The sequence below is a fragment of the Cololabis saira genome, chromosome 7, assembly GCF_033807715.1.
Source record: "Cololabis saira isolate AMF1-May2022 chromosome 7, fColSai1.1, whole genome shotgun sequence".
NCBI lineage: Eukaryota > Metazoa > Chordata > Actinopteri > Beloniformes > Belonidae > Cololabis > Cololabis saira.
This window is the reverse complement of record NC_084593.1, coordinates 17,082,876-17,099,550: the sequence shown is the minus strand read 5'-3', so window position 1 is coordinate 17,099,550 and position 16,675 is coordinate 17,082,876. Positions and strand designations below refer to the sequence as shown.

At 40.8% G+C, this 16,675-nt stretch overlaps 1 protein-coding gene across 1 annotated transcript; it reads left to right on the top strand.

Moving 5' to 3' along the window:
- The first annotated feature begins 462 nt into the window (after positions 1–462).
- lrit3a (info leucine-rich repeat, immunoglobulin-like and transmembrane domains 3a) lies at positions 463–13,751 on the top strand. Its single transcript, XM_061724880.1, has 4 exons — positions 463–758; positions 4,849–5,315; positions 10,296–10,601; positions 12,095–13,751. Exons 1-4 carry the CDS (start codon positions 640–642, stop codon positions 13,120–13,122), a joined length of 1,920 nt encoding a protein of 639 aa, XP_061580864.1. The 5' UTR covers positions 463–639; the 3' UTR covers positions 13,123–13,751.
- Positions 13,752–16,675: the final 2,924 nt, after the last annotated feature.

Sequence of the window (16,675 nt, the reverse complement as noted above, 5' to 3'; positions counted from 1 at the left end):
TATTACAAAATGCGGCAGTTTATTACAAAATGCAGTAGTTTATTACAAAATGTGGCAGTTTATTACAAAATGTGGCCGTTTTTACAAAATGTGGCCATTTTTACAAAATATGGTAGTTTATTACAAACTGTGTTGGGGCAGTTTATTACAAAATGCGGCAGTTTATTACAAAATGCGGTAGTTTATTACAAAATGCGGCTTTATTACAAAATAAAATGACAAAGTTATTACATTTTGGACTTTTATTACAAAATGCGGCTCAACAAACCCTCCCCAAAAATAACTAATGAAGTGAAAAAGAGCAGCTGGAAGTGCCTCATCCGCTGGGGTGAGACGCCCGATAAAGCAGCACAGGCCGGTGTCTCCCGCTGCTGAGCCGCCGTGACCCCGTCAGACCCGGGAAATCCCTGGTAATCCCCCCCCAACCCTCCCGCCCCAACACGGACAATCTGACAGGTCACCTGTACCGAGGTCGGATCCAACGCTGCAACGCTGGAGTCTTATGCACTTTCAAAGCTCTTTTCTCACCTTTTTAATAGTTTTCTGCAAAGGATTCGGACTCGGCCTGTTAACGAATCCGGATGTCTCATTTTTCCCTGACGCCTCCTCAATGTGAGCTCTCTGGGTGCGTCGGGTGATATGATGCGTCGACTCCTCCGCCTGCATGTGTTCCTGTGCTGCCTCGGGTTGGCCCTGCCGTTCTGTCCGTCCCAGTGCACCTGCGTCTCCCACGGACGCACAGAGGGAGCCGGATCCAGGTAATGTTAGATTAGATTTAGATAAGATTTATTTATTGTAACCCTTGGGTAAATTTGGTTTACAGTGAGTGATTCATCTCGTATTATACATACACTGCAAAAACTCAAAATCTTAACAAGAATATTTGTCTTATTTCGAATTAAAATGTCTCATTTTTAGTAAAAAAAAAATTTCATTACACTTAAAACAAGACTCATCACTGGAAAAAACAACAATTTTCACCTGTTTCAGGTAGATTTTCACTTAAAATAAGTAGAAAAATCTGCCAGTGGAACAAGATTTTTTTGCTTGTAATGAGAAGATAAATCATAAATAAATAAAATAAAAAGAAAAAAGATTTTTCTACTTATTTCAAGTGAAAATGTACTTGAAACAGGTGAAAATTGTCAAATAAGTAATTTTTCTGGTAATGACTCTTGTTTAAGGTGTAATGAGATTTTTTGACAAAGAATTTGACATTTTAACTTAAAATAAGACAACCATACACTCAACAACACAGGACAAGATAAAGTGACAAGTGCTTTGGCTAAAAGAAGCAGGATAAGTTAACATCAGTAGATAAAAAAAAAAAACACTTAAATATTCAAACCAAGCCAAAGGATAAAAAATGTGCCTTTTCATAAAAACAAGATAAAGGAAACAATACAAAGGATACATGTGCTCATGCAACTTTCTTTTGGCAACATTTTGTAAATCATATAGCTCACACATGAGCTGGTGGAGAAATGAACTAAGAAAAGTCACTTCAGTGTGCTGCAGCAGGAATCTGGTGAAAAATATAGAGATTGTTTTGCATTGAGTTTATGTCTGACCCAGTTTGGATGGGCAATCGGTGGAAATCTGATCCAAAAAAAAGAGAAAAAGCATCACCTGTATGGAGGCTATCAGAATGATCAGCCTTAAGGTGGACATAATTAGTTTATAATAATCATCCAGCTTCAGCACGGTGCAGTTTGTACGGCGTGTCCTGGACGGTATTGACTTAATGTTGTTATGTTTGTGGCCCGGTGCCAATCTCCTTATCCTGGAGGAAAACCAATGCTAAACCCTATTCTCTGAAGAGGCCGATGCGTGATAATAACCTTTGTGAAACTGTGGAAAAGGGAAAGCAACGCTCAACCTATCTGTGCGTGAGAGAATACACAGATAGCGTCCCGATTGTTTTTGGGATTACGTTTGAGATCTTTACATTCCTCAAATGTAATCCTAAAAACAAATCGCACATATGCCTGCGATTGAAACGGATTTCAAGTATTTCAAAGGCTATCAGTTCACAGATCAGTCATAGCTTTTAAGGGCTGTCATAATCTTTGACCTCGTCATCTGTGAAGTGCCCTTGAGTGGACATTAAAACAGCGCAATTTATGTTTAAAATCAACAATAAAACACTTCCTGACAGCATTCAGAAGCTCTTCCAAAGCAGAGTTAGCCGATATGAACTCAGGGGAACATATACTGTATGTTCAGGAAAATAAAGGCAAGAACCAACGTTAAACAACGATGATCTCAGTGACAGGAGTTAATCTGTGGAACAGTTTAGATACAGAAATGAAAATGTGGAGCACGTTATTACAATTCAAAAGCACCTATAAATACAAAATGATTAATACATATAAAACAAAGGGATAAGACATTGCACTAGTTTATAAAAGCTAACATTCTTTTGGTTTTTAGTTAAAACTGTATAAAATTGTATATATATATATATATATATATATATATATATATATATATATATATATATATATATATATATATATATATATATATATATACCGTATTTTCGCGACCATAAGGCGCAACTTTTTTTTTTTTTTTTTTTTTTAAATGTGCCGGGCGCCTTAAGAAACGGTGCGCCGTGTCTATTACCTGAATTACGGTAATGTAAGGCCGGCCATGAGAACGGTAAAGGGAGAAGGGGGCGGGTGAAGCTGAATGAGACCATCCACTGAGCTGTTTAATGCGAAACAGAAGATGAAAACTTTTAAGGATTTGCTTGATGTGTAAAGTGAAATAAAATACAATCAAACTAAGTTTTGCTCCCGCTCTATTTAAATAAGCACACTTGTTCTGCAGCGCGCGTGTGTTTTGCATGTCGGAACCGGTGACTTTCCCCGGTTAAAGCAGCGGCTGGAGCAGCGCGGTGATGGGCGCTGCTGCAACCCGACTTCCTGGTTCCCCAAGCGGTCCAATCGACCTGGTTCCCGGCCGCTTTGCGAGCAGAGATTTCTGGGGTCTGTCTCAGGTCTGATCAGCTTCACCCTCCGAAATTTGCAGCCAAATCTGTCGGTTACAAACCCGGTACCGGACCCCGACATGCGCGGGTGTGTATTCGCGGCGCGACACACAGATTCTCATTTATGTAGCGCTTGACTGGCGCAGCTGATGGACAGAAACCTATGGTGATTTTTAAAAGAAAAACTTTGCATAAGACGTTTCCAGCCGGAGTCATTATAAGGACGAATGGAAAGGGGGGGGCTGGATGAAGGGATGATGATGATCAGGTGGCTGAGACAGGTCTGGAAATTCGGACTGGAGCTCCTGTCGGATACAAACCCCGGTACCGGCTCCCCGACAGCGCGTGTGTGAGCGGGTCCAGCGCGGGGGAGCAGACGGGGAGCGGACCCGGGACCAGCGAGGGAGCGGGACCCGGGACGCGGGACCCGGGACGCGGGACGCGGGACCCGGGACGCGGGACCCGGGACGCGGGACGCGGGACCCGGGACGCGGGACCCGGGACGCGGGACGCGGGACCCGGGACCGCCGCGGTCGGGATCCGCAGCACAACGCAGCACAACGGGGTATGAAACGTTTATTTTCTTACCTTTATTTATTCAGGGGTCTGTCCCAGGTCGGAACAACTTCACCCTGCGAGATTTTCAGGCAAATCTGTCGGTTTGATCTCTGGTAGCCTAACCAAGATGCAGAGGATGCGCTCAGGAGCCGCCAGGCTCCCGCCGCGGGTTTGCCGGGCCAGGGCGCACCATCCTCGGGGCAGATCCGGCCGAAATGCCGCTGGTCTTTCCCCGGGAGCCCCTACTCCCATACAGGTGGGTGGCTTCGGTCCCAGCCGGTCCGAACAGGTCACATTCCCGGTTAAAGCCGCTGTGACGCGCGCTGCTCCACCCCGCTGGGGAGAGACGGGCTCTGCGCGGTGGAGGATCCGCACAACGGGGTATGAAAAGTTTATTTACTGTTGTGCAGAAAGTGACTGACACCGAGGAAATTCGGACTGGCGCAGCTGAATTAGCGGAGCTCTTTAATGCAGAAACAGAGGTTTTGCTCCCGCTCTATTTTTTAAATAAGCGCTTGTGTGCTTATGTGTGCGTTCTGCATGTGTGTGCGTTCTGCAGCGGGTGTGTGTGTTTTCCGGCCGGCGTGTTTTGCGGCACGCGTGTGTGCAGCTCTGCTCTGTAGACTGCGCCTTTTGGGTCGGTGCGCCATATGTATGTTTTAAATCTAAAAATGACACACAAAAATGAGGGTGCGCCTTTCCACACGGTGCGCCGAATGGTCGCGAAAATACGGTATATATATACCAAAAATTATATATCTTTTTTCGTATAACACTGACGATTTACACCTGTACTTTGGGTTATTTGTGTTGTTGAAATTAAAAGGACCAATAAACTAAACTAAACTAAACTTAAAGGAGCATGAGGCAGGATGGAGGCAGAATTTATGAAAAAAAATGCGTATACATTTTAAGTTTTCTAGTAATAATGTCAGATGAAGCGTTCCAAACCCAAAAGAATGATCCTCTAGTGTATCTCTCCATTGCCTTGAACAGGCTGTGTGCTGCAAAATGTGCTGCAATTGTGACCGGAATTTCCCGCGCTGTCCTGCGGATGTGACGTCACATGACGCTGCATGCACGTTCTCCCTGTTCTCCCGAGCCGGCTTCGCTGTTGGCTGCAGTACCCCCGACGGCCGTCGTAGCGCTAATGAGTCTCATTTCTTATTCTTGCCTCAAGCTCCTTTAAACTAAAGTTGGACCAGACTCATGTCAGACCGGCAAGTCCTCGATTCCCTTCAAAATGCTCTCAGAGCCCCTTTAGAACAACTTTAACTCATCCGTATTTGTTTCAGGTCTGTGCTCTGCAACGACCCCGACATGTCTGACGTCCCGGTCAACGTCCCGGTGGACACCATCAAACTCCGAGTAGAGAAAACCGCCGTGCGGAGAATCCCCAACGAGGCTTTTTACTACCTGGTGGAGCTACGCTACCTCTGGATTACCTACAATTCCATCTCCTCGGTGGACGCCGCCAGTTTCTACAACCTGAAAGTGCTGCACGAACTCAGACTGGACGGAAACCTGATCAGCGTTTTCCCCTGGGAGTCTCTCAGGGAGACGCCCCGGCTCAGGACGCTGGACCTGCACAACAACCGGCTCAGCAGCGTTCCCACCGAGGCCATCCCTTACCTGCTCAACATAACGTACTTGGATCTCTCTAGTAACAAGTTAACCACTCTGCCTTCTGACCTCATGGATATCTGGCCGCCGTTCAACGGACAACCGGCATCTTCTAATAGTTCCCAGAAAGTCGTGTTAGGTAAGAAGAAAACTGTTGTGTCTGGCTCGGTTTTTTACAGGATATTAGGGACGGGCCGGGAGCATTTTCCGGGGTTATTTCTAATTACCTCAGGAACTTTTGGCTGAGTGATGATGACAGTCAAATTAGCTTAGTCTAAGTAGTGTAAGACTTGCCACCTGATGTGGAACAATTAAACGAGATAAGGAGGAAAGAAAAAGAAAAAAGTTGCGTAGAAAGTTTCAGGGTGAGAACTATATACGGAGGATAATGTGGCGATGTACAAATTAAAATCAGAAAGGTGTACAATGAATATATCCAAATGCAAAATGACCTGGGAATTAATAAATAACTGTTTCAGACTGCCACTGTTAGTGGATTTATCTGGTTTAGAATAATTCCAAACAACAAAGACCAGTGTTGCAGTCCAAAACAAGTATTTTAGAGGAAATTGTACAATATTTTAAATAAATCTACAGCAGTAGATTTAAAGTCAAAACTGCTTTATATATATATATGTATATATATATATATATATATATATATATATATGATTTTCTGTAATGCATTTACAAAAACAAAAATGTCATACATTCTGGATTCATTACAAATCAACTGAAATATTGCAAGCCTTTTATTATTTTAATATTGCTAATTATGGCTTACAGCTTAAGAAAAATTTCTCGAAAAATTTTAATATTCTGGGAATTTTAATCTTAAACCGTAAACCATAATCAGCAATATTAAAATAATAAAAGGCTTGCAATATTTCAGTTGATTTGTAATGAATCCAGAATGTATGACATTTTTGTTTTTTTAATTGCATTACAGAAAATAAAGAACTTTATCACAATATTCAAATTTTCTGAGACAGTCCTGTATATATCCTTTATATTCTTTGGGAGATTGAGTAACTGGGTGTTTCTCAGTGCTCAGTATGTCCAGGTGGGACTTAGTTCATGAAAAGCAAGTTTGATTCAAGTAAACGTATAAGAGTACATTTTGTTCCTTCTGCTGGTGGAACTTATCTCTGAAATCACTCAAGGCTCATAAATCATCCATCAGTAAGTAAGAAGACCTACAGTGTTGCACAAAACCTTAAAACTACATCTACTACACCAGAACAATAACACGTTTCTGAAGTTGTACCGTGAGCTCTCTTCTACTCCTCGGTAATGCAAAGTGCATTCTGGGATGTTTTTATGACAATGATTTGGCCAGATGTGTGTTTGGACTGAAACATTTCACAAGTCCACAAAAGCACAAGTGCAGACAAGAACGTGCACTGCAGAAGCAGAGACACTTGATGAAACTGTAGTGCTCAGTGTGTGATATGCAAGCTGTGGCACAATTTGCAATATGAAAAAAAAGGAAAAGCAGAAGCTGGTCCAGCAGTCTCGGTCTGGCCTCGGTTGTGCTGCAGATTCATTGTCAGGCCGAGACTCAAAGCAGGACTCAGATGCAGAGATATTAGATAACAAAAAGGCTTTTATTGAATTCACCGGAGACCTCGGACAAACCTCGAGTGACAAACAAATAAACAAAACTAGACACTATACTCTGACTATAGAGAGAATAAACACTCAAGGAGGAGGGAAGAATAACTAATAAAAAGAAACAAACACAAAACGCTCCATATGAAAAACCTGCCTATATAAAATAATTTGGCTACAAACACAAGTCACTCTTAAAGAGGAAAAAACAAAGGGCTATGAATATAAGCTATGGTAGAAAATGTAGAAACAAAAAAAATGTAGAAACAAAAAAAGGACAAAGACACTCACAGACTATTTAAACACATGGAGGGAAACAGGGGAGAGGTGGAAACACTTAGGACACATGAGGAAGGGCAAGTGACCTGAAACGAGATAATTACTTTTCAAAATAAAACAGGAAATGACAAGACAAAACAAGACAAGACAACGTCACCACGGTGTGACATTAATCGTTTTTATACTACGCACCAGCAATGATGACCACGCTAGTATGCAGCACACACACTGCCTGTTGTGTTGTATGTGTAGTACACACTACAGTATGCAGTTTGACTTAATAGTACAACAATGTGGAAGTACACAAAACATGATGGGAATGACTTCAGAAGACGAGCTACTGTATCACAAAGACTCAGATTACCAAACAACGTAAAAACAGCCACTCACAGATATGTATCGTGCCTGACTGAGTCATTAAACCTGGTTTGACTGTAGTTTATCTCCGGTCTACCCATAAATCCAACCAAATCTGCTCTGGGATGCATTCATGTTTTTATAATCCTAGAAACTTATATTTTCATTTAAGTCAGACTCCAACGCAACTAAATCAGATTTATTTATTTATTAGGGATCCGCATTAGACCTCACTGTAGTGAAGACTTTTCTTCCTGGGGTCCAACATTGCACAAATAAAACAAAATACAATCCTTACAATTAAAAAAAAAAACTAAATCTAAACAAAAATGATCTGAGATGTAATGGAATTCAACCCTTAAATTGTTGAAACCAGCAGGAACCAAACAACAAAAAATATTCAATTTTACACACTCAGAATTTCAGAATAAACCAACTAACTAAAACTGACTTCCTTGCTAAGTACTGCTTTTCTTAATTTATTTTTGAATCTAGCTTTATTGTTTATCATAGTTAAATGATGTGGAAGCTTATTCCAGTATGTTACTGCTCTAAACATCGTAGCCTCTTTAGTGCTTTGGTTCCTGGTAGAGGAAGAGGAAAGTGAACAGAAGCAGATCTGGTTGCAGAGTCATGTTGAGTATTGATGGGTTTTAGATGTGATGACAAATTGATAGGTTTACCAATATTCCAGATGTTGAAACAAAATGTTACCAGGCTCCACGCCAGCCTTTGGTCAACTTTTATCCAGGACAATGCGGCTGCATCCACTCAACACTCCTAGCAGAGCAGCGGAGGGCGAGGCACCGCAGATGCCACACGTCTTACCTTTTTAGGCATAATTTTGAATTGATCACGAATAGCGGCATCTGGATTGTATCTGTAGCCCGAAGAGTCGAGCGAGACCGCAAGCAGGGGATGAAATGCTAACTTATCTGGACTGAAAAGGCGGTAAAAAGAAAACTAGCTCATCCGAACTGAAAGAATCGTCTCTTTGTTTTGTTGTGTCCAAATGAAAAATCCGGCGTCTAGATTTCTTTAAATTGTTGTATGAGCACTTGAAGACAAGGCAAGGCAAGTTTATTTGTACAGCACAATTCAACACAAGGTAATTCAAAATGCTTTACATCAACATTAAAAGCAGCCAGACACAATTAAACAGTAAATAACAAATAAAATGAAATAAAATTATAAGAAAAGAGGTAAAATAATAAAAAGCACAAGTTGTTAAAAAGTAAGGGCAGTAGAGTCTAGCAGGTACTGTACATCACATTCTTAAAATGGCAAGAATTACATTTCTATACGGTCAAAACGTACAAAGACCGGGTCAAATACAGTATTACAAAAGTAATATGTAACAATAAGAATAAAGCTTAACCTGCCATCATAGGCATCATATCCTTTCATTTTCAAAAACTAGCTTCTTTTTAATATTTTTGGAACTTTACATCTATTAAAACCTTCCTCATGGTCACGGCGTCTCCAGATCTGAGGATGTTTCTGCCGCGCAGACACGCTAATGGAAACTGTGTCAGCGCAGGTTGCAGGAAGGCCGGGGGCAGCTTAGGTGCTTTGCTTCACTAAAGACAAATTAATCAGGTTGAAGGGCTTAACGTGCACCTGTGCACGCGCGTGTTCCTATTGTGAACATCAGGTGTTTACATCTACTACGGAGGATTCCCTCACTCTCTTATAACACATTGCTTTGAAAATCATTGCAGAAATCAAAGTGAAATGGAAGCTAGGAGATAGTTTATTAATAGTGGAAAGACGTTATTTATTTTTTATTATTATTTTTTTTTTTAAGATTTATTTCGAACATGCATGTTAAAAAGCGTACAAAAAAGTGAAAAAACAGAATACAAATATATAAATATATATATATATATATATATATACAGCACTTCATATAATAATAGTTCATGGATCCACCAACATGCTCGAAACGCACTAGGAATGAAGTAACCACTTATCGAGTCCTACCCCTGAATCTTACATACATTCTTACATATAACAATACGAGTTTCAATAACTGTTCAATACAGTGATATAATACTCAATTATATGTATATATAAATATAGTCAAAATCAAAGAAAGTCAAGGCAAACAAGGAGGATCATTCCAATCTGATGGAGCTTTAAAATGAAATGATCTTTTATCAACCTATTTTGAAATTCTAGGAACCAAGAAAAAAGGAAAATTCATATGTCTGAGTGAGTATGGAATACTAGTTATATGGAATCATGAGTTCTTTTAAATATGGAGGAAAGTGAAAATAAACACATTTAAAAAGGAACTGAATCCAGTGAAATTGCCGTCTAGATTTGGGTTGCAACCAGTTCAGTGAATCAAACATAAAATAACGATGTGTTCTGAAAGGACAACGTAACACAAATCTACATAATGAATTAAATAATACAGTCAGAGGTTTAAGATGGGTATCTGGAGTATTTTAATAAGCAATATCTGCATAATCAACAAGTGGTAGTATGAGTTGAGAAATTAACCTTTTTCTGACAGGAAGTGTGAAACAGTTGATTGAACGGTAAAGTGAAGTGAGACAGCCATATGCTTTTTTATCAGTATAATCAATGTGAAGTTTAAAAGTTAAAAAGTTCCGGGTCAATCCAAAGTCCAAGATATTTGAATGTGTCAACTTTATCAACAAAACATCCATCAGAAAAAATAAATATGAAAATCAGGTGAATGGAACGGGATTGGAGGTGACGTGTACTGAAAACCAGCTGCAGGACTTCTTTCTGTTCAATATGAGTTTGTTCTTACGGAACCACTCTCGAGAACTGAACCTCTGAACAACTGTATGTGTAACTGCAACCAGTAATCAGGATGCCGCTCGTCTTCCCTCCCCAGGCCTTCAGGACAACCCCTGGTTCTGTGACTGCAAGATCTCCAAGCTGATAGAACTCTGCAGGATGACGGACTCGGCGCTGGTTTTCATGGACCTGTTCCTGTCCTGCGCTGCCCCGGACAACCTGGCCGGGGTGCTGTTCCAGCGCGCCGAGCTGGAAAACTGCGTGAAGCCGTCAGTAATGACCTCTGCGACCAAGATCACGTCTACTTTGAACAGTAACGTCCTCTTGCGATGCGACGCCACGGGGACGCCGACGCCAAACCTCTACTGGACCACGTCAGACGGATCACCAGTCGACAACACAGGTATATGAAATAAGGGACTTTTGTTTTTTTGTTTTTTTTTGTCTGCATATACAGGACTGTCTCAGAAAATTTGAATATTGTAATAAAGTTCTTTATTTTACTGTAATGCAATTAAAAAAACAAAAATGTCATACATTCTGGATTCATTTCAAATCAACTGAAATATTGCAAGCCTTTTATTATTTTAATATTGCTGATTATGGCTTACAGTTTAAGATTAAGATTCCCAGAATATTCAAATTTTTTGAGATAGGATATTTGAGTTTTCTTAAGCTGTAAGTCATGATCAGCAATATTAAAATAATAAAAGGCTTGCAATATTTTTCAGTTGATTTGTAATGAATCCAGAATGTATGACATTTTTGTTTCTGTAATTGCATTACAGAAAATCACAATATTCTAATTTTCTGAGACTGTCCTGTATATTAATGGTTAATACCATGTTGGTAAAAACCTGAGGCATATATATATATATTAGTGCTGTCAGGCGATTAAAAAAAATGTATCTAATTAACTACAGGATTTATAATTAATTAATTAATCGCATTTTAATCTCATATCTGCTAAAAGTCCCCAAATAAAGAATTCTAGGACATGGTGTAAAATTGCAGTGCATGACCAATCAATTGAATACACTAAGAAGAGAAGATTTGAAATCCACATTTTTATTGGTGAAGTGTGTTTCATAAATTAAATTCAAAAGAAAAAACTTAAGCACATCAGCAAACCAATTAGGCCAGGTGCATTATTCAAAAATGCAATACAAATACAGTTAAATAAATAAAAATAAGAAATAAAATACGGCTGAGTCTCAAATAGGCATTTAAGCAGACTCTCAGTTCAAAATTAAATCTAAAACTGACTCAATACAGCAATTCAAGTAGTAGCTATAACGTTTACAGTGGAACTTTTCCGGACATGTTTAGCGTTTAAATGATAATTCAGGCTGGAGCAGCTCCGGTGATAGGAAAATTATTTTTTACAAAATGAACAAATCACAGCGTTCTTGTTGATAGTCCCGTCTTCTTTCTTTTTATACATAAACTTACCGTTCAAAGGCCCTAGCAAAGATTTGCTGAGTCGCTCCCCTGAGTCGTCCAGGTCTGTCACCTGCTTTGTTAGTTTGACCAGCAGCAGGAGGGAAGTAGTGGCCTACGGGTCCCTCAATGGGCCAAATTTAAGATGCTCGCGCATTTTGTCACTCATGATTAATTGCATTAATTTTCATGAAGTGTTAATTACCGGTGTAATTAATTAATCTAATTAACACTCTAAACTGACAGCCCTAATATATAAATATATATATATAATATATAATATATAAATATATATATATATATATATATATATATATATATATATATATATATATATATATATATATATATATATTTATTTTCAGGGCCTTTTAGGTCCAATGAGATAAATCATTGAAGTTTTATTCCACCCGATGAGACCATGTTGACTTTTGCTTTTCTTGCTCCATCATTCAGTTCAGGAGTCACCTGGAGACGGGATCAGGTGGTCCATCATGAGCTTGCACGGAATAGAGTACAAAGACGCCGGAAACTACAGCTGCAAGGCTAAGAACTTCGCCGGCACGGCGGCGGCCACCATCTCGGTATCGATCGCCGGCAGCGCCAGCACCACCGTCCCGCCGGAGCCCGGCGGGGGAACCGCGGGGGCCGCTCAGGTCGTGACGTCCACTCCCCCGACAGACGTTTCCAACCCTCCCCCGATCCTGTCCACAGCCCCGCCCAGGACATCCACACCTCCCACTAACCCGAAAAAGCCCAAAATACCTCCCGGCAACGGGTCGCAAAAGGGCTCTTCGCTGAAGCTCAACAAGAACCCGCCAACGGGAGGCAACGGGAAGAAACTGGCAGCAGATGAGAAGAGCAGGAAAAGTGACCCATCCCAGTCCGTGAAGGACCTTCGGATCGTGGAGGAGATGACTGACAGCGCCGTGCTGCTGTGGGCTGCGGGCGGATTACCAAACGACGCCCCGCTGACGGTTGTATTCTCACCGTACGATGAGGATGACACTAAAAGAACAATTGAGACAAATGCCGGCAGTGGAAAAGTGCTTCTGGATGGACTCTCCCCCGGAATGAGGTACTCGGTTTGCCTCGTAGCAAAAGGCACTTCAGCTGCAAAAGATCCCTGCATCGACTTCTACACCCTGGACAACGTAGAGGACGGCGGCCAGAACCAGTTTCTGATCATCTTGACTGGCGTTGCCTGTGTTCTGGTTTTGCCTCTCATCGCTTTCCTGATCTACAAGATCCTGGCGCTCTATTGCAAAGGAAACTCTTCCGAAGAGGACGAGCTGGAAAACGACAGCTACGTCAAGTTTGAGACGATTTCAATGAAGCAAAGAACGTTGAACTCACACCCGACTGAACTGTGGGGAAGACGACCGACGAATGACTCGGAGCGAATGCTGCTCTGTTCCCGGTCGAGCATGGACTCCCAGATGACCTACAAGAGCGAAGGCTCCCGGTTTGAATATCTCTGCTGATATCCAACACCATGGAGCCACAGCGAGTACAGCACTATAAACTCTGCCTTTCAGGACACTGAAAAGAAAAAAAAAATGAAATCTGACCCCAGCCTGCTACAAAGATCTTTTAAAGTGGCCATGTTATGCAACTTTTTAGTCCATCTTGGTACTTTTAGAGCAGCTCGTCGGCACCACTCCAAAAAGTGTTCAAACTGTTTCAGAATGAGGCCCCGTTTACACGTGGCAAAAACTGTGGTGTTTTCTTACATTTTGGCTGTTCGTTTACACGAAAACGAAGCTCAAAGTCACCAAAAACGATCAATTCCCCAAAACTCCGTCTTCACGTTTGCCTGTAACCAGAGGGAAACGGACATTTAGGCTTCAGAACGTCACATTATGTGACAGAAACTTCCCTAGCGTCATGTGTGCGACCTGTGTTTACAATTTGTTTGGCCACCGTCAATATTTTCTTGTATTTTACCTGTTTTATATTCTAAAGTCACACTTAAAAGTAACTCCACTTCTCTGTCACTCCAAACGAAAGACTCTCGTTCATCTTGGAAGTAACTGGAAGTTACTCGTGTCATTTGTTGATGTTTTTTTTCCAGGATTCTGATTGGCTAGCATGACTTTATGCTTCTCGTTACACTGCCCCCTGTAGGTTTGGCTGCTCATAGCACCTTAAGCGCGTATTTATGCAGGTACGTGTAAATGATGGTATTTTTCAAAACGTAGAGGGGGAAATATCCATTTTTGTAAATACCCGGCTATGTGTAAACGTGGCCTAAGAGCAGCTTGTCGACCAGCACAACTCCAAAAAGGCACAACTGTTTCAGACTGACAAAGACCGACAATAAAGAGAGACTTCTGGAAAATCTAGGAAATATTGCTATATATACGTATATAAGACAGAACCAATGATCTCGTAAAGTCAACCTAGAGTCTGAGGGACTTTACTATAAACACCTATCACCTCATTTATTGTGCTGCCAGTCACATGTCATGTTATAATCCATCATTATGATACTGCTAATTAGTCAGAAAATACAGAAAAGCATAATATGGCCCCTTTAATTCTCTCTTCTTTCACATGAATGGCCTGAATATTATTAACAGGATTTCTTATAATATTTATTTATTATAACAAAGGGAAAACACTCCATGATTTGGATCAAAAGAACCCTTCAAACATCGGTTTTTATATTCATTGTCCTGTTTTTGAGCCTTAAATTTCATACAGGAACTGAACGGTGGCTGTTTTAAGACATGGTTATTTGTGGATGACGTGATGTCATTTTTCCCTGCCAAAGCTGCAAAGGTGTCAGGTTTCAGTAATGTGGCGAGCAGAACCATCATGCTACACGTCTACAGCATCATTGTTGCTTTAAAGATCGAGCCGACTGTTGCCTTAGTAGTTACGGAGGTAACTGAGTGTTTTTGATAGACTGAAGTATGTGACTTACGTGATAAATATGTGATATTGCCACTTTAAAATCGATTATTTGTATATAACTGTCTGTTACTGGATCTGTACCTTCGGTTTTTAATAAAACTGAACAACAGTTGAATAATATCTTTGTGTTGTGTACAACATTTTGTCATTTGAGTAGATAGTGGAATGAAAATACAAAACTATAAATCTTTACAAAATGTACATGGGTTTAAAATGGAAATGTATTCATCACAACTAGACCAGATTTAGATTTTTTGGGGGACATTCTCTTGAACTTCCATCAGCAAAAAGCTGAAGTTAAACACATCATGGACTCAAAGTCATGCAACCATTCTGTTTATCCTTTTCCACAAAAAGCAATTCTGCAGCAGTGCTGAGGCAAACTGCAGTTTGCAAACAAATGCACAAAGTTACAAAAGTGTGGATGTAAGTGCAAACAATGCAAAACATTTTTTTTTTTAATCTTTGTATCAAGAAGATGAGGCTTATTTCTGTCTAGTGGCTAGACTATTTTGCTATTTTCAAGAACTAGAGTTGCCAGCATAGAAAGAACTAGACAAGAACATTTTACTTACCCCATTATTAGGACCATAAGACCTTAACATCTCTTGATTCAAGAGATGTTAAGCAGCGCCGGACAAACCTCTGGCTAATGAAGGGATACTCACTGTTATTTATGAATCTAACAGTTTAAAAAAAAACATCAAAAACATAAATTAGTTAACTAGATTAGTAGTGTTTTCCTCCAGAAAATAAATGGGTCACAGTTGCCATGCTATCTGCAGGTCTAACAAGGTATTTCACTAAATCCACTTAAAATGATGACTGTACCTGGAAAACTGCTTCCCTGAAATCTCCTCTGCCTGCAGCATTAGGAGTCTCGGAGTCCCGTAATCTCTGTTCAGCTCAGATGGACTTCTATAATTCTTGGTGTGTAGGTGAGTTATAATAAATCAAAGACATGTCTTGTGGCTGTGCACTTTCGAATGCAGACGGGGTCTGGAGAATTTGGACCCTGTGTGATGCACCAGCAGCGCAATATTGAAGTTAAAATGTCGCTGTGGATGAGAACTGGTGCAATGTCCGTACAACATATTGTTGGCTGCCTCTTAACACTGGAAGAGCATCCTCTTAGAGTCCAGATCCTCTTGTACAACAGCGTGCCAGGGGACTTTACCCCTTTTCCTTTCTCACGCAGCCATTATGCTGGCAACTTCAAGGACCACGTCTCCTCTGGACTTCAGTTCACACCCTGCACACAAGATGACCGCGAAGTAAAGCTGGTGATTGATACCACAGCCCACAGTGGTGCACGTTTGGTCCTAATACTCTCAGATCCAAATTAAGTAACAGAGTCGCCTGAGCTGTACTTGCAGAGCTCAAAATGATAGGCTACTCAGTCTTTTTTTTTATAAGGGAACCAACCGCTCGTCAGATTTTATGCAATATAACATAATGATTTGGCATAGGCAAGGAAAGTTTTTTTGTATAGCACAATTCAACACAAGGTAATTCAAAGTGCTTTACATCAACATTAAAAGCGGCAAGACACAATTAAAGCTGCAAGCAGCGATGAACGGGCACTCGCGCGTGCAATTTTCAGCAATAAAGGTCAGGGACTCAAAACTAAGTCCGATGACACCACCCAAGACTCATGTCAAACCATTCAAAAGTTATTCCAGAAAATAGGAACTATCACATATCGACCAATCAGAAGAAGGGGCAGGGCTAATTTGCACCAGTTGAGGTGAAGGAGTCAAAACCGAGTCCATTTCATGAAAACTCACGATTTTGATAACTTTTCATAGAACGTCTTTTGTGTTTCCTGAGCGAGTTTTATGTCGAACGGACGATCCTGCTAGGAGGAGTTTGTTAAAGTACGACACATGAAAATGGAATAAATTGCGGCAAAATTACACGATTAATTTAAAATGGCCGACTTCCTGTTCGGTTTCGGCCATGGCGCGAAGAGACTTTTCCTTAAGTTGCGACATGATACAGGTGTGTACCGATTTTCGTACATGTACGTCAAACCTATTTGTGGGGCTTGAGGCACGAAGTTTTCTAGGTGGCGCTGTTGAGCCATCAGGCCACGCCCATTAATGCAAACCATTAAAT